Here is a 22,490-nt window from a genome sequence, read left to right as displayed (position 1 = left end):
CTGATCTGCTATTTTAGATGGCAAATCTTGACAAATCTTCTATTGTGGGGGTCCACTGCACAAAATGCTGTCGAATGGTTGTCTGCGCCCAAAAAATGTGGGGGTCCTTGACGTGAAAATGTTGGAGAACCACTTATTCAGTATTCACGTCACCAGGCAGAGGAGAGCGTTAAATCCTACAGGGTCGGTACCCAAACACCATCATTCCCCCGCCCTTTCATTATGTGTAGCTTATTAATCAAGGTACTGTATATCCTAGATGTTAAAGACCACCATTATGCCAAGACATAATTCTTTACGGACCGCTGGCAGGCCTAGAGGTTAGACAGCATCTTGTGACATTGCAGTTAAATCATATAGCCTCGAGAGAGAGAGAGAGAGAGAGAGAGAGAGAGAGAGAGAGAGTGTGTGTGTGTGTGTGTGTGTGTGTGTGTGTGTGTGTGTGTGTGTGTGTGTGTGTGTGTGTGTGTGTGTGTGTGTGCGCGCGTGCACGTGTCTGTACACTGTTCACGCTTTAACCAGTGTGTGTTCACTGTTCAGTCCAAACAGTTTTTTTTCTCCCCCCCATTTTTATATAATGCATTTGTCATGTCCTCCGTAAAAGGGGACTGAAGTCACTGGTCTCGGGGCAGAGCAAGGGAGGGGCAGAGGGCATGGGGGGGGGGGGAGCATCACTGAGTCTCACTGTTGTCCTCCGCTGGAGGCTGGCACTGGGGTGCATGCAGCCCAGTCACATGTCACCAACACACAGCGCACACACACCACCAACCAACCATGCCTTGTGGTTCAGGCAGGCGGTGGAGGATACAAAGGCCTCGCAGGATTCGGTGTCCTAGATGGCTGTGATGAAAACAGCCACTATCTGTGTGTGCGTCTGCGTGTGCGTGTGTGTGTGTGTGTGTGTGTGTGTGTGTGTGTGTGTGTGTGTGTGTGTGTGTGTTAGAAAGGGTGTGGTGTGGTGGGGGTGGGGGTTACGGTGGAGTCATAAACTAGTCATTACAGAAAAGACATGTGCCACTAGGAGGCCATCATTCCAAGATATACGTACATGAAGATTCATGCACTGCTATCAAGACCCATGTGTTATCAGGCCCCAGTTTCAGGCCACACGTGCAATTAATCCCAATTTGCCATCTTGTGTGTGTGAGTCTGTGTATGCGAGTGTGTGCGTGCGTGCACCGTGTATGTGTGTGTGTGTGTGTGTACAGTTACATGCATGTGCACAGCTGATGTGCACAGCTGTCTTGTGTGCATAACGTGTGCAAATGTTGTGGATGTATTATCCCAGTGTTGATACAAACGAAGAGTAAATAGCAGTCCTGTTCGTTTTCCACAGATGACGACGAGCGAGCTCTTTCGATGCCACATGTACACTGTATTGTATGCGCGCACGGCACGCGCATACACACACACACACACACACACACACACACACACACACACACACACACACACACACACACACACACACACACAAATATCCCCTCAGAGGCAGAGGCTGTTTGCTGGTCATGCAAATGAGGAACAGGAATTTTTAGACAAACCCTATACATTTGGTTCATGCCATATGTTGTGTGACTTCCCCCATCATGCGAGCGTGTCAGGGAAACAATGAGACGTTGTGTGTGGATGGGAGTGACCGGCTGCGAGGTCGAGGCACAGAGGAAGAGAGAGTGTACTAGTGTGCGTTAGTGGTGTGTCGCAGTCCATAGGATACTTAGTCTTAAAGCTCTAAATCTTCTTACCCACCAACCCACCCGTTACACCAGGAGCAGATCAGACTAGGCCGCGGCTGAGAGAGGGGGAGAGAGAGAGAGAGAGAGAGCATGACAAGATAAAAAGAGATTTTAAAAAATTGAATCACGTAGATCTCATGGGAACGACGTGGTTCTAATATGGATCTCAGACATCATGTGGCTAGCCTCTAGTAGCCTGTGACGTCAGTCATCTATGATGTCAGTCATCTATGACATATCTATGACCTATGACTCCAAATTTGGCCAAGGTTTAAGCCTGATTCGAGCCTGGTTGAATTGTAATGTGCGCAAGATAATGTGTCAGTGATCAGCCCAACAGTTAGCTATATCATGTTGTCAGCAAGGGGGAGAAGACGACAGCCACTGCATGGCCTCCCCTAAGTAACAAGAAACCTTGTGAAATAAAATGTTGCCAACCAATCATCAAGGACAATGATACACGAAAGAAGAAGTCTCCAGGAAAACACACACACACACACACACACACACACACACACACACACACACACACACACACACACACACACACACACACACACACACACACACACAGACAGCTAGCCTCCTGCAGAGCCACGCCATAAAATTCATGCGATACAAGCACTAATGTCATGCACTAACCAGTCCTTTTCCATCAACCCCTCCCCTCCTTTATGTTTGTGTGTGCAGCCCATGGTCAAGCCGTCCCCCTGGGGCAGTCACCAGGGCAGTGGCTGGAGTTCGGGGGGCATGTCCTGGGGCCGGGACCACCGCAGGGGCGGAGGAGGCATGGGCATGCCCGGCTCGGTGAGCCACGTCTCGCCCATGAAGAAGCCCTTCTCCAGCAACGTCATCGCACCTCCCAAGTTTCCGCGCTCCGTAGGATCGCTGGGGCCCAAGTCGTGGCTCGAGGAGAACATGTTTCGCACAGACGGCAACAGTAACACACTGCTGCCCCTTCAGGTACACACAGAGTATACATGTGTTTGTGTTTCTCGGTTGATTGCGTGTGTTGTTGCCGTCGCAATTCTTTGTGCTTTATGTGCGTCTGCGTGTTTCTTGTTGATGGGTGGGTGTGGGAGCATAGGTGGTGTATAGCAGTGGTTCTCAACCAGTGGTTTGGGGACCACCAGTAGTCCTTGAGAGGGTTCTAGGTGGTCCCCAGCTAAATGATGGAGAGTTGGTAACCAAATGGACCCTTATAGATCTTTAACTCTTGAGAGTGTAAAATGAAACCAAATGGACCTGTAAGGGTCCATTTTGTTTCATTTTACGCTACGGAATGTAGAAGAATTGTTATTTTGATCAACGTTGCCTGTTATCATTTATCAGTCCTATGGTACCACATGAATACAGAATGGAATTGTGGACAAAATCCTATCCAAGGATAACAAAATATTTTGGCTAAGAGGCTAAATCTCTAAACAAATGGTGGTCCGTGGCTCAAATGCCAAATAAATAATGGACCTTGACATGAAAAAGGTTGAGAACTACTGGTGTAGAGGGGGATGTTTTACATGCTGGATGGGTGAATGAAGGTTAAATGTGTGTGTTTTCACACCGTGAGAAACAATGGGCTTTAATGTTGGAACGACAGCGAGACACATAGGATTACTGAATAATTTCCTAAATGAGATGTCGGATCAAGAGAGTGTGAGATGAGATAGTGTTTTGAGAGCATGTTGATCAAGCAAGCACACACACAGATAGAGAGGATGAGCGAGTGAGAGAGAAATAGAAACATTAGAAAGACAAGATGGTTGGATTAAGGCTTTGAATGGGTGCTTCTGTTGCCATTTTGTAGCTATAGAAAGGCAGCAAACATCACGCCGGTCTCAGTAATGCAGACAGCGAGGAGATGAGAGGCTGAGAGCATTGATCCTTTAGAAACACACAGCCAATGCATCAGAGAATTACGGGTCCATTTGGTTACATTTGTACACTCTCTGACTTTCAGATGGTTAGATTAACACTGATGATTTTACTGTGCAGGACGTAATCAATTCCAACATGGTGAGGGACAATTTGCATTTCAGTGAGCTGGGAGTGGTTTGATTTTATTCCATCGTGCAGCCTTAATGAAAGGCGTCGTAAATGTGGGGTTTGAGGTGATTCTTTTTGCCTCCTTTAGACGCCCTTTCTGGGGCCAAATGTGGCCGCACCGTTGACGGGATTGTGTGAACGGTTATCATTTGTGTTTCCACTGCAGTTGACCTAGAATCACAAGTAGGACGTCGACTACATTGACGTCAACAATTTAGCCGCTAGTAAACACATTTCTTTCTTGCCGTTGCAAATTGTGGATAACTTAATGATGAAGGGATAAAATCTAAAAATGATCATACCTTGATCATCCTTAAATATATTTGACAGTGCAAATCCTAGTTTTGCACTGTAATTTACACTACATTCAGCAAAGCACCTCTATTACTAGTGAAGGTGCATGCTTTGCTTAATGCCACGCCTGTATTTTACACAAAACCATTTGTCTAGTGAGAAGATGAGCTATTCACCTGAATAGCCTGTAAACACATGCAGTTGAGGAGGGTCTATAGGTGACAACAGCTGTAGTCTTCTGTGAATAGATGTGGATTTTGGAAATGTATTGTCGTCTCTCCTCAACCGTTTGGCAGCAGTAAATACTCAGACATGCATTTGGAGCAGCTTTTTGTGTTGACTCTCGGAGAGCGTTCCCACCGCAGGGAACTAAAACAAATAACTGAATACCTACGTCATTAATAAGTCCTCCCACCCGACCGGTTGGCCATTCTGAACACCGTTATAAAACCATGCCGACGAAATGGGCACGATTCAAAGTGCTCGTCGTCAAACAAAGCCAAGCCGTGCGCGAATGGAAATGCAGTCGGTGTGGTTGACAAGACAACCGTTCCATGGTGCAGTGGTAAAAGAGGCTAATTGTCTCCACCAGCCGAAGGCTGAGGGAGAGTATGTTTTCCCCTCCGTCCGTCCGTCCGTCCGTGCGTGCGTCCGTGCGTGCGTCCGTCCGTTTGTCCGTTACCAGCTAATCTCTGGCGCCGTTGGCCCGGTCGCTGCCAAACTGTGCACACACACTCCCTCGACACCAATTCAGAACCTCTGCCCCAAATATTTCACATGGGCCTGTTCTAGCGCCACCAGGAGGCCGACTTTTGCAAAACTAACTTTTGCCAGTACTCCTACAGATTTTGTCCAAAAATCACGTAAATCAGTAGACAGTATCTCTACAGTCATGTGATCGACATGGATGTGTCAGATTTTCCATATTCCATCCTGATTGGCTAAAACTGGCTTTCAAAGTTTGCAGGATTGGTCAGTTTTGAATAAAATGCCTGAAATCCTGAACGCAGTGTGCGATTTTGGTGAAATTGTGCATGCACATTCCCAATAGGCAGAGGAATAAATGCCACTTAAGAAAAATCAAATCAGCCTCATGGTGGCGCTATAACAGGCCGATTCATGTTTTCACCTATAACTCCACCGATTAGTGTCAAACTTTGTATGCGCACTCCTTAGAGCCAAGGTAAAACCTTTTCCCTGCATTTTTTACATCAGCCTTTTATAGCGCCATCAGGAGGCCGACTTATGTAAAACACATTACATGCCTGACCTGGTGGAGACCTGTGCTCGGAAGAGCACTGCTTCTAGTTTAACACTATATTTAGCAGGTAAGCAACGTCTATTTCAGGTCTCCAGCTTGTTGAGGTGCTGTGTGACACTGGTGACCGATCGCACCTCTTTTCATTATGCAGTCAGGTGCGACCTTTCTCAGTCAGATGTTGGAGGACAGTGAACAGGCCTAATGGCAGACATTCATGACGTTTAAAGCCCCCATCTAGACCAATGGTTCTCAACCTGTGGGTCGGGACCTGTGGGGGGTCCCCAGATGATTAACTTAATGTGCAGCATTGTTTTCTCTCTCAACAGTAAACAAAGGGTATCTGCACATTTCTAAAGTGACAAATTAAGGTAGTTTTAATACCTCTAAAATGACAAATTAAACATTGGGCAAAGTGTCAAATATTAGAGGCAGAAATTTAGAAAATAGACGATCTGAGGCGTTGTGAGCAGGTAGATCTGCTATTTTCACAATAGAACCGTGTTATACAAAATGTAATGCCTCTACTCTTGGTGTTAAAATATGATTATTTTGGGGGTCACGGCCTGAAAAGGTTGAGAACCACTGATCTAGACCAATGGTTCACAACCTTTTCATATTTGAATTGGGCACCCCCAAAAATAATCATATTTGAACTGGGTAACCCCCCAAATAATCATATTTGAACTGCAGACCCCCCAAAATAATAATATTTGAGTTGAGGCATTACATTATTTGTTTGACTCGGTTCCACAGATACATATTGCCTCTTCTTTATATTATTTGACAATGCAGTAATGGTCTTTTTCATTTCTAAAGGGTCTTATAAATTCCTTAAATTATCACTTCGCTGTCAACTGGGGGGACCCCCCCTCCTCAAAATCATGCGAGGACCCCCCTGGGGGTCTCGACCTAGTTTGAAATCGTCCATCCCACAGTGCTATAAGGCGACCAGGCCAGCTACTCTAGGTTGATTCACATGAAGGCAATGTCAAATCACTTGAAAGTGAAGGAAAAAGAAAGCCAAGGACTGTACTGCTGTCAGTATGTTTCTGACCTATAAAGACCATTTCTGAAGGTGTTTACACAATGGTGGAATGATGATGAATAAACGATCGCATCATCATCGAATGTTTTGCATCATCAAACCATTCATAAAGTTTATGCCCCATTCATGCAGGTTGATGATGACGGTGAAAAAACACAACCTCGTTCCCACTTTATTACCACGTAGTATTCGACTAAACTTTACAAAAATGCTCCCGGTGTGTAGATCCTATTTTATTTATGTTTACATTTCCTCTATATTAACATTAATGTTACAGAACTTACAAGAATAATTGCACCAACGCTGACTAACCCCCTACGTTACAAAATGAATGGAATCCGATGGCGTCCTTGAAAATAAACACAGTAAATGCTTTGAGAAATGTTTTGCAGTCATGTCCAGTATACCATGAGTCATAGTCACTGGGCAGAACATGCCAGACCAGCTGCATGGAGCTTTAACAGCGCCATGGCTCAGTGACAGGCACGTGCACACATAGGAGAAAAAACAAAGTGCCCTCTCCTGACCATGAATGCAGTTTTTACTATGGTGAAAGAAATGCAAATGCCCTCTTTTCCATGCCATACCTGAAGGCAGCATTCAAGAGAATTGCCTTGTCCAAACTCTCCTGAACTTGAATGCAGCATCTTTATGTTTAAAGAATTGCCCTCTTTGTGTAGAAATCCATAGCATAGGCCACATCTACAGTATTCATTTGATTATGCTTAGTTCAGTGTGGTATCAAGCACTGAAAATAGCCGACCTACAGCTTGGAGGTCTGCTATTTTCGATATTTTCACCAAAAGGCCCTTCTAGAAATGTCAGCCCCTGCCTGTCTAACATTCTCTGCACGTCCCTGCTCAGTGATGTTCCAGATTGTCATCATTTTGGGAACGTTTTACAGCGCTCTTCTGACCATTTCTGCGCAGTCCCATACATATTTTCTTTTATGTAACTTTTAGAAGAAAAATGACTGCAGCCATTGAGATGGTGTATATTTAGTGCTTCAGCAATGAAAGAGTATGACTTCTTGTCATGCTTGCAGTCCATTCTGGAAGAGGAAGGCTGAGCTGTTCCAAGATGCTTTCCACATGCTCTCTCCTTTCTGTCCTGGGTTCTGTAAAAAAGACTTAGTTTACAACATTTCACTCTCTCTTAACAGACAAAACTAGTTAATCAAATCACATGTGTCAGTTAGTAAGGTAAACTAAGCCAGAAATACATATCAAACAAGCTTAATGGACTTAAATGGACGTGCATGTTTTTCACTTTCACACAGTTTTTTTAAAGGGCAGTAAATATCACACATAAAGCAATGTGATGACCGATCTTGCTGATGATTTGTGCCAGTAACATTAAAAGTAGTCGGGATAGTCTTGTGCTTCCAGTGACATCAGCATCAGTGTTCCACCAATCACTTAATTGCCCTTATTAGATTTTTCCAAAAACGTAATTTATTTCAAGCAACATACTGTATTTCATTGCTTACTTATCGCAGCACATTTTTTTAATTCATAAATCAATAGTTAATTTACCATAGTAGGCTTAATTACATTTTCCCTAATACACAGTATATTTCAGAGAATATTGCAGCATATTCATTTCTATATATAGTGCCATCTCTCAGCTGAAGTCATGCTGACACCAGATCATGGACATGTGCCAGCAGTGTAAAATATCAGTGGTAGCGATGGCAGTGATGCTGTAAAGATAGCCTGGAGAGCTGGTGTGTTCCTTTTCCCGGAAACTGGCCCGACTCCACAGATTGTTCATTTCCATAAACAGTGTCTGACCCAGAATTCCTCGGATTCCAGATTCTTTTCCTTCCTTCCTTTCTGTTTAATGTTGGCCGGCCAGTGACACGTCTCTCTGCTGTGTCATGTTTTACAACATCACCCAAAGACATAAATAGAGGGAGATAAAGCACCGGGATACCTTTTACATTCTGGAGACAATATTTTACCTTCAGTAAGGCGATTCATTGAAAGAATCTTAAATTAATACTTCATCACTTTAAAAGAAAAAATAAGAAAAATACTTACACTGTGTGAACCATTGAATTCGTGAAAACGTCTGTTGCATTCCAGTAAATGAAGAATACTAACCTGGTAAACCATTCTAGGTTACGGAATTCACATTACATTTTTTCAGCAGACCGAATGAATGAATGTGAATTCCGTGACCGGGATGGTTTATCAGGCTAGCAGAATACAAAAACAAAGCGTATGCCTGATAAAAATTAAGGAAATATGTGTCCAGGATTAACGACAGCAAAACTATATAAAAAAAATCTGTTGATAAACTCCAAGAATGGCTTTCTTCAGTCCCGGCGTTGGGACCAGAGGTTATGAGCTCATCAGTGGCCAATGAGACAAATCTCCCAGACCCCGAGCTCTCGCAGCTCCCACAGTATAACCCATGTGTCTTGTATCCAGCCCATGACATGTCCACATTATGGAGTTATTTTCGATTCATTATTGTGTAAGCACCTTTCTGATGTTGAGCAGTTGTATATTAAGATGTGTGCAGTCGTACCTCTGAATTTGCAGACTTGTATGATGGAATCTGAACGTGAAAAGGAAAAAAAACTCCAACCCACGCACGCTTTTCTCTTTGCAAATACGAATCCTGTCTACACGCGCTCAAATCGTACCCTGCACGGTTTTGCCAGATTTTGGAAGGGACATATCGATGATTATGTTGCAATATCACGAGCATGTAAAAATGAGGATTTGCGAGCGCGTAGAAAGGCAGTTGAGGTTGTAAAAGTAAATGTGTGCGTGAGCACGGCAGGGCACAGACGTGTATAATGGAATCTGGAAAAAAAAACACTCTCTACACTACAGATGTCAGTTTACAACCTCTCGAATCATCATGTGCAGATGCTCGGAATTTTTTCAGTGTCGCCTGCTCGCTTTTGCCAAATATTGCATCCACATATCGAGGAATATGTTTCAATTCAGAGAGCAACAGTCTCAACTAGTGTGAGCATGTGTAGAAGGGGATTTGAGGTCGCAAAAGACGATTCGCGAACGTGTACAGACTAATCTGTGCGCGAGCAGAGTGACTGTCTGTGATGCGAGGGAGGATTTAGAGATGGGATTTATGGCTCTTTGGAGTGAGCCGGATCTCTGGTATCCGTTCCTTTCAAAGAGCCGTTCAAAAGACTGTCTCATAGGTGGGACGTTCATGAACGAATCGAGTCTTTTGAACGGCTTTGAAATGAACGATAGGGTTTGGTTCATACATAGTAGGGAGCCGTTCCTTTCTAATGAAGTGGTGCATGGAAAAGTACTCAATTTCTCTACTTAAAGCTGGGTCCTGCCACGCCCCGAAATTATAATAGTATGATACAGTAGGATACAGTAGGTCACGTGGTCTTTTTTAAAACGGTCTGAAATCTCTGAATCAAATGATCCCATCCCCCGTAGCGCAGCCCCCTCCACTCGGAGGAGTAGAGAGACAGACAGGAGACAGCCTGGCCAGCACATATGGCAGAGGGGACGTTCATGAACGAATCGAGTCTTTTGAACGGCATAGTAGGGAGCCACGGTAGAGATGGGACGTTCGTGAACGAATCGAGTCTTTTGAACGGCATAGTAGGGAGCCGTTCCTTTCTAATGAACATGGGAAAAGTAGTACTCAATTTCTAAAGTAAAAATATCAATACTGCAATCAAGTAGAAGTTTGGAATGTTGTCTTGAGTAAAAGCAAAACAGTAGTCTATTTGTATCGAAATGTAGGCCTACTTACCAATATTAGAACGTACTCATTATGCAGAATGTCCTGTTTCACAGGTTTTCCAATGAGAAAAAATTTAGAAAAATCATTTGAAAATAGCCGATCTACAAGCTCACAATGCGACGCATTGTGAGCTTGTAGATCGGCTATTTTTCAAATGGCAGGTCATAACCACTTTTATAATCTATTATAGCGTATTATAATTATCATAGTAATACATTAATACTTTATATTGTATTACAATCACTGTTATAATCCATTATAGTGTATTATAATTTAGGATAGTTGTAATACAAATTTATATTGTATTATAATGATTATAATATAATCACGTTTTCCAAGCTTGTAGATCGGCTATTTTCAAATGGCAGGTATGTACCTTTATATGTCCGAAATAAATGTATATAGGTTTGAAGTTATTTGTAATTATAAAAAAACCTCGGTTCGAAGTGGAGCGGTGAATTTGAGTAGCTGTACCCTATGTGAGTGAGTGAGTGAGTGAGTGAGTAAACTGTGCCTGTGAGTGAGTGGTGAGTGTGCCTGGCCTGCACAAAACAGCGCCCCTCCTTTAACTAGTGTGTTGTGTGTGGCCACTCAAGGTATTGCCAGGCTACGGACACGGCCAGCCACCCAGCCAGCCACCCACCCACATACCCACGGACATACCTGTCTATTGGGAGCGCTTTCACCGCTCCAAAAACATCTACAGAGTAACTACTAACTAGAATGAGAATGAGTCTTTTGAACGGCTCTTTGAAAGGAACGGATCCCAGAGATCCGGCTCACTCAAAAGAGCCATAAATCCCATCTCTAAATCCCTCCCTCACATCTCACAGACACTGTGCTCTCGCTCCCTCCATCAGACCTCTGCTCGCTCAGATTCGTCTGTACACGCTCGCAAATCGCCATGTACACTTTCTCAAATCAAGATTAGAAGCGCTCGCATGTTTTCAGTGTCCCCTGCTCGCTTTGGCCAAATATTGCATCGACATATCGAGGAATATGTTTCAATTTAGAGAGCAACAGTCTCAACTAATTTGAGCAAGTGTAGAAGGGGATTTGAGGTGCAAAAGACGATTTGTGAACGTGTAGACAGGCAGTTGAGGTTGTAAAAGTAAATGTGTACGTACAGATGTCAGTTTACAACCTCTCGAATCATCATGTGCAGATGCTCGCATTTTTTCAGTGTCGCCTGCTCGCTTTTGCCAAATATTGCATCGGCATATCGAGGAATATGTTTCAATTTAGAGAGCAACAGTTTAAACTAATCTGAGCAAGTGTAGAAAAGGATTCGAGGTCGCAAAAGACGACTTGTGAACGTGTAGACAGAGATTTGTATTTTTTTTGCCTTTTCACGTTCAGATTCCATCATACAAGTCTGCAAATTCAGAGGTACGACTGCACAACTCTTAATATACAACTGCTCAACATCAGAAATCTCCTCTCACGAATAAGTTACAATAATAACTCCATACACATTTACTTCCAAAACACCACATTTTCCCAGAAACCTTTATTATTCAAAAACAATTCTAGATTCTCATGCACGAGGCACACGCGCATGGGCACCAACACCACTGAGTTCACGCACACTGCACTCGCCCTGGCATGTGCGTGCGAAAAAAAATCATTTTGGTGTGAAGTATTCCTTCCCATTCAGGCCGGGTACACATTTTAGTGTATGGGAGGGGCTTACAGTACATGTACAGTATGTATCAACATATTTGTTTTTGTAGGCTAATTTCTGATTTGGGCCTAACTATAGGTTAGGCCTAAATGGGTTAACCAGCATTCCCTCAGTGTTTAGGCATTCAGCTACCACACTCTTCTATTGCACGCTAACCTTAAAATGGAAGCGAATATCCATTTTACGTGGATATAATCCAGTTTATTTTTTCTCCTAATGTCTACAACTTCCAGTAATACAACGACTGGGCCTGTTTCCTGCTATTAGCAGCTCAGATGGGTCTGTCTGGCTCAGAGTAACTCTGGATAGCTTGTTCTATCATCATAGCTGACAGTGCAGCAGATACAATGATGAACTTGACCTTTTTGGCACCAACGCACCGTTTCTGGACCCCCAGTTTACAGTTAACATGAAGCAGCACTGAACAATATGAGGCTTGGAACACCCGTAGCAACATCTACAATGACATAATGGCACTGAAATGAGGAATGCGTTGAGAAAGGGAAAAAAAAGCGGACATCATCAATATTGAGTGGTTTACCCCGGTGGTCGAGAGCCTAACCCAGAAATCTCTCCATATATAGTAAATGCACCAGTCTGAATGTAGCTCATGCCAAGCTCTCTTCCCGGTCCTCTTCCTCCGTTATTCCCCTACTCTTCTAGTAACACATGAGAAAACAGGGGGTTAACCACTGTAAAGGGTCGTGAAACAGCTAGGCAGATTTTGTAGTTTGTTTTCCAGTTAAAACTACAGTGGGCTGAAAACATGGTAGTTAGTGTAAGGCTGACCTTATAGTACTCTTGGTACAACACAGCTGCAGCTGATCAAATTGATAAAGGGTGTGTTAGATTTAGGTGTGCCATAATGTGCACGGATACACCTGTTGACTACTGGCTATGCTCACACACTGGCACGCCCTCCATGGCTCTGTCCGGGCACACCTAAATCGAACACACCCACTATTCATTTGTATAGCTGCAGTTGCGTTGTTTGATAGCCTGCCATGTTTTTAATCTGCTGTCGTTTTTAATCGGAACAAAAAAAACGTCAAAATTAGGCGAGGGGTTCTGCCCCGTTTAAGCTCTAGGTACTTTGGTGTACGACAGATATAAAATATCGCGACACATTGTGAGCTTGTAGACCTGCTATTTTACTGTAGCTCATGTATTTATTTTTATTTTGAGATGTTTCGAAGGATTTCGCCTAAATGGAATGCCCAAAATGGGGAGGCCACGGCAAACCAGCCCAGTGTCTTTCACGCTGTTCTCCGCGTTGGCCTTTCACCTTCCGTCATGTTGTTGGGGCGTGAGGTAGATTAGGTTCCGTGGGAGTTTCCAACTCCCCAAAAACAGAACCATATGGGTCCGCGATGATGGAGGCTCCGTGAGGTTTGCCTTATTGGCCACCGATGAGCTCATAACCTCCCGTCCCAACGCTGGGCCTGAATGCCATTCTTGGATTTGGTTTCCATTCTCTGGTTCTCTGGGAACCGGTCCAGAGGTGCTGGGGAATCCGTTGAACAGGCCACTACTACTCACCCAGTGGTGGAAGAAGTACTCGGATTGGTTACTTAAGTCAAATTAACAATACCACAATGTAGGAATACATATTGTTACAAATGAAAGCCCTTTGTTCAAACATTACCAAAAGTAAATGTACTCATAGACACGTTTTGTGAAGATAATTTTGTGTTTTGAAAATAGCAGATCTATAAGCTCATAATAACACAGCACAATGTTATTTTCGAATAGCGGAATCTAGGTTTTTTTTAATAATAGAAATCAACATAGTAGCTAGCAACTAACTTTTTCAAATAGGTGTAGTGGAGTAAAAAGTTGAATATTTTCCTCTGAGATGTAGTGGAGTAGAAGTAGAAGTATTGAGAGTGAAGTAAAGTAAAAGTACCTAAAAGTTGTACCTGAGTAAATGTACTTTCCACCACTGCCACTCACGGAAATACCGATACCCCTAAAGTGAATAAAGACGGAAAGAATGTTAATCCAAACGTGTGCTTCTCGCACTCTTAAATGTTAAGCCAAATACACACAGACACACACACATATACACACAGGCTTTAGTAGCCTAAGCCAAATCACTAAAGCATGTTCAAAACGTGATGCTCAGAATAATTAATAGAAGCTTACAGAGAGAATGCGTTTGTTTTTGCAGCTCAGTTTTTGGCAGGATAGGAAATATCCGGCGACGATAGTTGGAAATGAATACAAATATTGCAACTATATTTATATAGTTACAATATTTATAAAGCCAACATTTCGTACAGACAAGCTGCCTTCGTATCTAAGGGCGGTAGTGACTCAGGGGTAGATCCCGAGTTAGTGTCGAAGTGTCCTTGAGCAAGACGCTGAGCCTTGCATGGTTTCCTCCGCCATTGGTGTATGAATGGGTGAATGTAATGCACAATCTATGTAAAGCGCCTTGGATAAAGGCGCTTTATATAAATGTACCATTATCTTCAGGGTATGCCATGCAGAAGACTGCTTGTCTGTCCATGGCTTTAGTGTTTTACCACCTAAACCCCATATGTTTGAGCCAAGGCCCTCAGGGCTCTATGCTAGTGTCTTTTCTGTTTTCTGTTATTGTGGGGAAAGCAATAGAGATTCTTCTGTGAACTCTGCGTGAACACAGTGCGGACACATGAGCCTAACCTGAACATCAACACACTGTGAACACATTACCATGAAATTCAAATGCTGGACTCACAGATTAGATATCATTCACTATGGGCTGTCAAAAGAAAGGTTGTGTTCCTCAGAAAAAGGCTTTAACAACTGTTTAACTGAAACATCACAACATTGTTATTAGATGTTTTATTGATTGGTCAACACGGATACCATTAATAAGTCACTGGAATCAAATCTATATGGATTATTACGCTATTGGATGATAGCGATAGCAGACCGATTTATCTGTGCCCTTCCTAAAGACTATTATGCCTGATTTGTACTTCATCCGGCGATGCAATGCCGGCTTGTGAGCTTGTAGATCTGCTGTTTTCGGCACACGATGCCAGTATATGACCGCATAGAAACTAAGCTTTTTACGACCTTCAATGGGAACAAGAACTTTTTTGTGTTATCCTTTTAGCTTAGTGTCTTGCTGTCTTACTGTACCATGTGCTGTTTACATTTCTGACTAAAGTATTCAATCAATTAATCAATCAATTAATCAATCAATCAATCTTTTCGTTCTCAGGATCGTTCCAGAATGTACGACAGTCTGAACATGCACTCACTGGAGAGCTCCCTGATCGACATCATGCGGGCCGAACAGGATCCCATGAAAGGTGAGACTCTCCTCTTCTCTGTCTTCACCGTCCTCTGTTTTCAGGCAAGAGAGAGGCCACACTGATACGTGAGAGCAGCCTAGGGGCAGTTGTTCTCAAAGTGGGGTCCAGGGACTCACACGGTTCCTAGAGGGGGTTCTAAATTGACCATTACAAGTCTGTAAACTCTTGACAGCGTACAATTGGAACCAAATGGACTGGGGTCCATTTGGTTCCATTTGTATACTGTCAAGAGTTAAGGTGGGAGTCTGTGAAATGTAAATGTTTGCGAGCCACTGGTCTAAGGCTCTCTCTAGGTCGTCCTCAGACGAGCCCTCCATCGTCGCTTCCAGTCATCCCGGTTCTCCATACATCCGGCCAGCTCGTTGGTGGTTTGTGCTCCTGCGTCTTTCTTGAGTACATCTACATGTTAGTTTGGGACGTCCTCGTAACCGTTGCCCATGTGTTGGTTCCCACAGCACCAGTTTTCTGGCTGGCAACTCCTGGTGTCTTTGGCAGTGTCCTGCAAGTCTCATTCTCCTGGCAGCTATTTTATCGCTCTTAATATTCAGCATACAGATTCTTGTTGGTAACATGTGTACTACTGTATGTGTACACAGGGCAATGGTTCCCAAATACTGAGTCGGGACCCATTTGTAGGTCGCAAAACATTTTCAAAAAACATTCACAAAAAAGATCTACAAGCTAGCAGAAAATAAAAAAAATCATCTGCTATTTTCAGTAGTTTGGGTCTCGGGAAAACGTCTAATTTGTCTTTTGGGTCTCGAGCTAAATCGTTTGGGAACCACTGGTCTAGGGCAGTGGTTCTCAAAGTGGATTTCAGGGACTCTCTAGATTCCTTTTATGGGGGTCTAAATTGACCTGTACAAGTCTGTAACTTTGACAGCGTGCAAATGGAACCAAATGGACCCTCACGGGTCCATTTGGTTCCATTTGTACACTGTCAAAGTTAAGGAGAGACCTTCAAATTTCAAAGTTTGAGAACCACTGGTCTAGGGGCCGACTATGGTAGGAAGCACTGCGACTGGACAACACAGGGCACCGACATGGGCCTGCAGGTCTGTGGAAGTATGTTTGTTATTCCACAGAGCGGCTTACGTCCCTCCCTGCTGAGAGCGTATTAATGCTGCCACCGCCTGCGTCTGTACATGACCTTCCCACGCTGATCCTGCCTGGCTGCTGCTGCTTAACCTGGGCGGCACGCGGAGCAAAGAGGCCCCGAGTCCTCTCACACACAGGATAACCACCCAGCAGCTTTAAATCAATCAATCAGCACATGTATATGGATGTCAACACACCATACTTTACTGAGAACTAGGGCAGCGGCCTCCGATGTATTTTCTCTGTGAATATGCTGTCGATTACTTTATTTTTATTTTTATAGAATGATCTAATCGATTAAATACAAAAGTAGCCGATCTACAAGCTCACAGTGTGTTGCATCACAACACGTGAGCTCGTAGATCTGCCATTTGTGCTATTTTAAAGAAATCTAGAAATAACCCCTTTTCCACCAAAATCGATCATGTTTTATTAACCCTTTGCCGTCCGAAATAGAATGGTGGTTGGTAGATTAGCCGTGAAATTTCTATTATTGTATTGTGATCTGAGACATAATATTATGTTTATAAACATGAGCCCGCCGCCCCTCCTTCTTGGACAGCGCCGTTGTTTTTTCTTGGCTGCTGTAGAAGCACTAGGGTACAGACAGTAACCGAATGGGGGAATATGCCTTGGAAAAGGAAAGGCCAATGACATCACTTCTGCTTCATGTCAGCCCAGCCATGAGCTATCGATGCACGAGTGGTGACTAGGGAAGGTTAGACGATCGCCGATTTTCGGATGAAAATCATTTATTTCGGTAAATACGGGAAAGTACGGGAAAAGACGATTGGCTGCCCCTCCCCCCCTAGGAAGTTCGATATAGTACGGTTTTAACATTAAGGGGCTCCCCGTGGCTTACAAAGTGTTAAAATTGATTATTTTGTATAATCGATTAATTTGTTTGATTCTCTGTTGCACGCCGATATAACATAGTACCCGTTTTTAATGGTTCATTATGCACCCAAACACCTCCCTGAGAATACCTCCAGTTTTTGGAGCTGTGTGAAGCACAGGCTCCCTATACGTGGCCGTGTGGGTCTGTGTGTGTGTGTGTGTGTGTGTCTGTATGTAGCCTGAACTTCCTAAACTTCGGCACGCTACTAGTCCCACAGTTTTGCCACCACACACTCGCGCCATATGTCAAATCGACCGGCTTACTCGGGAATCGTGGGCTAGTAACTTGCTAAGAGAAAGGTTCAATAGTTTAATTGATATTAATTTATTAGTGAATTAATTTTCCCCATTGACTTATAATGGGAATCGCAAAAACTCACATTCAATTATTTGTCTCTCGCAAACCATAGGGGCTAGAGTTTCAAGACTTGGAGAGGAGGTTCATAATGGTTTCAAGGATTAAATAAAAAATAATTGTGTCATTTGGCCGCATGGTGGCGCCATAACACCCCACTTTACGTTTTGGCCCGTAACTCTTGAACCGTAGGTCGGAAAATTAAAAATATTTTTTCCCTGGATTCCTTGGGTCATGACGCATCTCCCCATATAGGCCACGCCCATTTGCGCCATGATAGATTTTCCGCCATCTTGAATTTTCTCCAAAACACACTTTTTGCTCCTTTTCCTACATATTTTCTTCAAATGTCACAAAAATCGGTACACATGATCCACACACACACACACACACATGATCACACACACACACACACACACACACACACACACACACACACACACACACACACACACACACACACACACACACACACACACACACACACAGCTCCACTTCACACGGGTGTGATTTTTTATTTATTGATTCAATACTTTATTAGTCAGAAATGTAAACAGACAGACATTAAGGCTAAAAGGATAACACAAAAATGTCCTGGGGACAACATAGCATAAAAAACTAACACAAAAATACATGTCATCAACAAATACAAAACACTATATACAGTATGTACAAAGGAGAGAAAGGAAAAAAGGCAGCAGCAAATGACACCTCCTTTCAGTGGGAATTTACATTTACAGTACTTCCCCTTGCGGTATCCTGACAGATGTTTTTTCAGGCCAATTTCTAAAGAAACCAGTGTTAACGCATCCTTTAATTGATGGCGTCACCCAGGGCATTCCACATTTTGGTCGGCAGAGCAGTAGAAAGACAATTTTCCCATGTTTGTTCTAAATTTGGGTGATACCAGATCATGGTCCCTAACTTCCTTCCACTTATGTTTAACGGCAGATAAGATGCCTGAATCCTTTTTATACGTGTTTCCTCACATACGATGCTTAGTCTTGCGACGTGACCGTCCAAACGAGAACCTCTCTCCCCGATGAAATATGCAAGACTCTTAATGGTTTTCCAGCGGGGGGCCGGTGGCTCTGTGTGGCCGTCGGAACCAAACAAGGCGTATAAGGTGACAGCAACAGGCTCAGCTGCTAGACTAGCAGAGGAGAGGTGTCGGGTGACACCGGCAGGGGTGTCACACCAAATTCTGGGCCCTGGGTAGGGTACAAGGATTCACTCACATTTTGTGTGCTTTAACTATTGAAAAATAGCAGATATACTGCGAGCCTGTAGATCTGCTATTTTTGAAAAATTGTGAACATTTTGAAAAAACCTATGTTTCTATGTCAGTGGTGCTCAAACCTTTTCGTGTGAAGGACCCCCAAAATGATACGTATTTGGCCACGGAATATTTCGTTCCAGGGCGACCCCCCCCCCCCCCCTCCCAGAAGCAAATATTTGAGTTACAAATGTTCGCTTTAAAAATACATATATTCAAAGATTTGCACACATTTTCACGACTTTTAAAAAATAGCAGATCTACAAGCTCGCAGGTGCCGCGCTGTGAGCTTGTGGATCTGCTATTTTTCAATAGCTAAAGTATATAAAATAATTCCAGGCCCCTCCACCTTGGGCCCTAGTAACTCAGTCCCACTTTTCCCCCCCTTTGTGACGCCCCTGTCGGGTGACACCGGCGTCACCACCGGCCTCCTTTAACTGACATGCTACCTGGTTGGAGGATGGGCGCATTTCAATTGTGTTTCTGACGGATTAACAGTTTATTAGTTTGGGACAGGGCCTATAAATACCTCAATGATGCATGTTCAGCTGTCTGTGGAAGTGCCCGCAGGCTTTACTCGCCTACATTATGCATGTAAACAATCCTCCATTTGTTTCAGGGCTGCGGCTATTGATTGCCGTCTCAACGGGTCAATTAGTTTATGCGCCAATCAGCAAATAAAGTAATCTTGATTAACCACTTATGCCATGATAATGCTATTCTTTCTCATACAACGGTACGTACAACAAAAGTTTTTGAAAATAGCTGATCTCCAAGATCAAAAGGAGGCAGTCATTGTGACGCGTGTGAGCTTGTAGATCTGCTATTGTCTGTTTTTGAAAATAGATTACTTTATTAAAATCATTTTAGTTTTCAGCGGTCAAATCGAATAATTTGATGAACCGTTGGCAGGACCGTTTAGATTGTCCTATTACTATATCTGTAGACATAAATGAAGGCCTGCTTCCTATCCTTACTGCTTTAATGAGTGGCCGATTATTATTATTTGTAATTATTATGATGAGGTTGTGGGAGTGTGTCAGCTGCTGCTATTCCTCTCTCTCTCTCTCTAGGTAGAGTTGGTTGTTTTTATTGCCGGAGCAGATGGAGAGGACATGGCTCAGTGTGCACACGAGCAGAGAGAGTGGGGGGAACCAGACTAAATTTAGAGGCGATCACACGTCCGCACTCTGCGTGTGACAGCCAGGGGAGCCCAGCCTGGGAGGGTGGGCTCTTCCATTTATAGCCCTGGGTCTGGGCTAAAGCTAACAGTGCACACACACACACACACACACCCAGGCTATCAGCTCTATAAGCTAACAGGGCGTTAATAAACCGAGCTAAACCAGCGCATAAGAAATATATTAGCCAGGTTTGGCTAATGGGAAGAAGAAAAAAAATGGCCTGGCGCGTTTTCAAGCGGCAAATGTGCGATTTGCGCATTTGAGGCACATGCCTGACCTTTATGGAGCTGCCAGATGGTTGTGTTGTTTCATCAGCACGGCCAGACTGTGTTTCTGCAAAGCTCCTGTGCTTTATTAAAATGTAAGAGCAGCACAACGTTGTGCCGTGTGTGTGTGTGTGTGTGTGTGTGTGTGTGTGTGTGTGTGTGTGTGTGTGTGTGTGTGTGTGTGTGTGTGTGTGTGTGTGTGTGTGTGTGTGTCTTGCCAACCGGCTTCTGAGAGCAGGAGAGCAAACGGTTTGGGTTCATGCCTGGAGCTCGTCTTGCAGGAGGAGGCTGCCTCTGTCTGCAGTGTTGCCTTATGCTTAGCTTCAACTGTGTGTGTGAGCTGTGTGTGTGTGTGTGTGTGTGTGTGTGTGTGTGTGTGTGTGTGTGTGTGTGTGTGTGTGTGTGTGCGGGTGCGGGTGCGTGTGAGTGTGTGTTCCCTGGATGTGTTTGTGTGTCCAGGGTGGTCACATGACCCCAAACACACACTCACACAGACACACACATATACACGCGCGCACACACACACACAGGCAGCAAACAACGGTGTTAGGTTTGTGCTGTGTGAGGGCGCATAAGGGCCTCGCCCTGTCTATCCCATCTGCTCTGTGTCTCATCCTGTTTGTGTGTTTGCGTGTATGTGTGTGTGTGTGTGTGTGTGTGTGTGTGTGTGTGTTCCTTCCCTCGCATCAGGCCGTGTGGGATGTCCTCACCCCGGGGCCGACGGTCTGCTCATGCTCAATGGTAATTATCTCTCAGCACCGTGATGACTGTTCCTCATTAGATACACACACACACACGCACGCACACTGTCCGACCACATGAACCCCTAGCGTCCCTATTCTGGAATGAACGTTGGCTGAAAATAGCCGATGTACAAGCTCACAACGCAGAAACTTGGTACATCGGCTATTTTCGCCGAACAGATTTGGCGTAGAGCGGAAAAAAGGATAGTATACAGTAGATATAGACCCCTGGGGGACCCCGTTTAACGATGTACACGTGGATTCATGTTCTCAGTCGCCACAACTGATTTCAGTCATTTTTATACGATTAAATGGGTCAAACACTTGCTGTTTCATTCCTTAAATTGTACATTGATGTTCAGAAGGATCATCCGTTAAAACCCCAATGGTCTCAGACATTTCATAAAAACAAAGGTTAAAGCCTCAATCTGCGATTTCTTTCAACTGGACGGCTGCATGTAAAACAGCAAGAACATTGTGAGAACATTGTGCTAATTGTTCAGGATACACAGGTCTAGTGGAGGCACACGCTGCATTACAAATCACAGAATGGGACTTGGGCCTAACAAAAATAGATTTGTTTTTGCTTTAATTTGTGTTTATTTAATTTAGTTTATTTAGCACATTGTTATAAAAATAAATCAAGGTACTTGGTTAATATTGGAACCCTTATTTGGAATCCTTTCCTTCATTAAGGTCATTAAATAACATTGATTAAAAGTTCAATAAGAACGATACAATAGACTACAATTTACAAGGGGAGCAGCTGTGCAATAAAAAAACAAAAACTGCAGAAAAGAAGAAAAAGACAAAAAGACGTGGACTGAAGTGTGGAAGAAATTAGATATTGTTTTAGATGCTTCTTAAATATTGGTATGGATAGTGATGACCTTAATGCATCTAGATTCTAGAGAGCTCCACAACTGAGGGAATTTGATGAAAGATTGATGCTTAGAAGTACAACTAATGCTTAGAAGTATGACTAATCCCTGGATGGTTGTGATGTACAGTATGGGATGGGAATATTATGTTTCATGTTTGAACAGCCCGTTGTTGTGAATCCTCAATGAGAAGCTGCATTATGTCACGCAGGATGTTATGTATTTACCGCCTGCGAAAAGCAGATTGTCATTGTCCTTCAGCTCACCTTCACAGGGGCTGAAGCCCAACAGCCCGTTTAGAATTCTGCTGTTGTAGTGCAGAACCCTTCCTTCACGCGCCACCGTCATGTCGCCGACAATAATCACGTTATATAACAATTTCACAAGGGCAGGGATGATATTCGGAAATTATTCTTAGCTTTTTATTTGACATGATTGGAGTGGAGCATTTTATGACATCCAGGTGGTATTCAACCGCTATGATTGGTTTAGTTTATTATTGTTTGGACCAGTGGTTCTCATAATGTTTTTGCTTCAATGCCTCCATTTACCTGATTTTTGAATCCAAGCACTCCCTTTACCAGCTAGCATGATACTATGAATGAATAATAACCCAACGTTACAAGTAAGAAATGGACTGAAAGTGTATACATCTTCCTCAGTGCCTCCTGAGCA

The 22,490-nt window shown here is 43.6% G+C and overlaps 1 protein-coding gene across 1 annotated transcript in view; it reads left to right on the top strand.

Annotated features, from left to right (window-relative positions):
* Positions 1-2,596: 2,596 nt before the first annotated feature.
* The window catches only part of cpeb2 (cytoplasmic polyadenylation element binding protein 2), a gene marked incomplete at its 3' end in the record, with an annotated part of 31,933 nt that continues 12,039 nt past the window's right edge, over positions 2,597-22,490 (top strand). Inside the window, exons 1-2 of the mRNA XM_080724735.1 lie at positions 2,597-2,699; positions 15,022-15,112. Coding sequence (XP_080580861.1) covers positions 2,655-2,699; positions 15,022-15,112 — 136 coding nt within the window. The 5' untranslated portion in view covers positions 2,597-2,654. The remainder of the gene's footprint in view (positions 2,700-15,021; positions 15,113-22,490) is intronic.

Source organism: Nannobrachium achirus (assembly GCF_963921795.1).
Source record: "Nannobrachium achirus genome assembly, chromosome: 1".
NCBI lineage: Eukaryota > Metazoa > Chordata > Actinopteri > Myctophiformes > Myctophidae > Nannobrachium > Nannobrachium achirus.
This window is presented reverse-complemented; position numbering and strand designations above follow the sequence as displayed.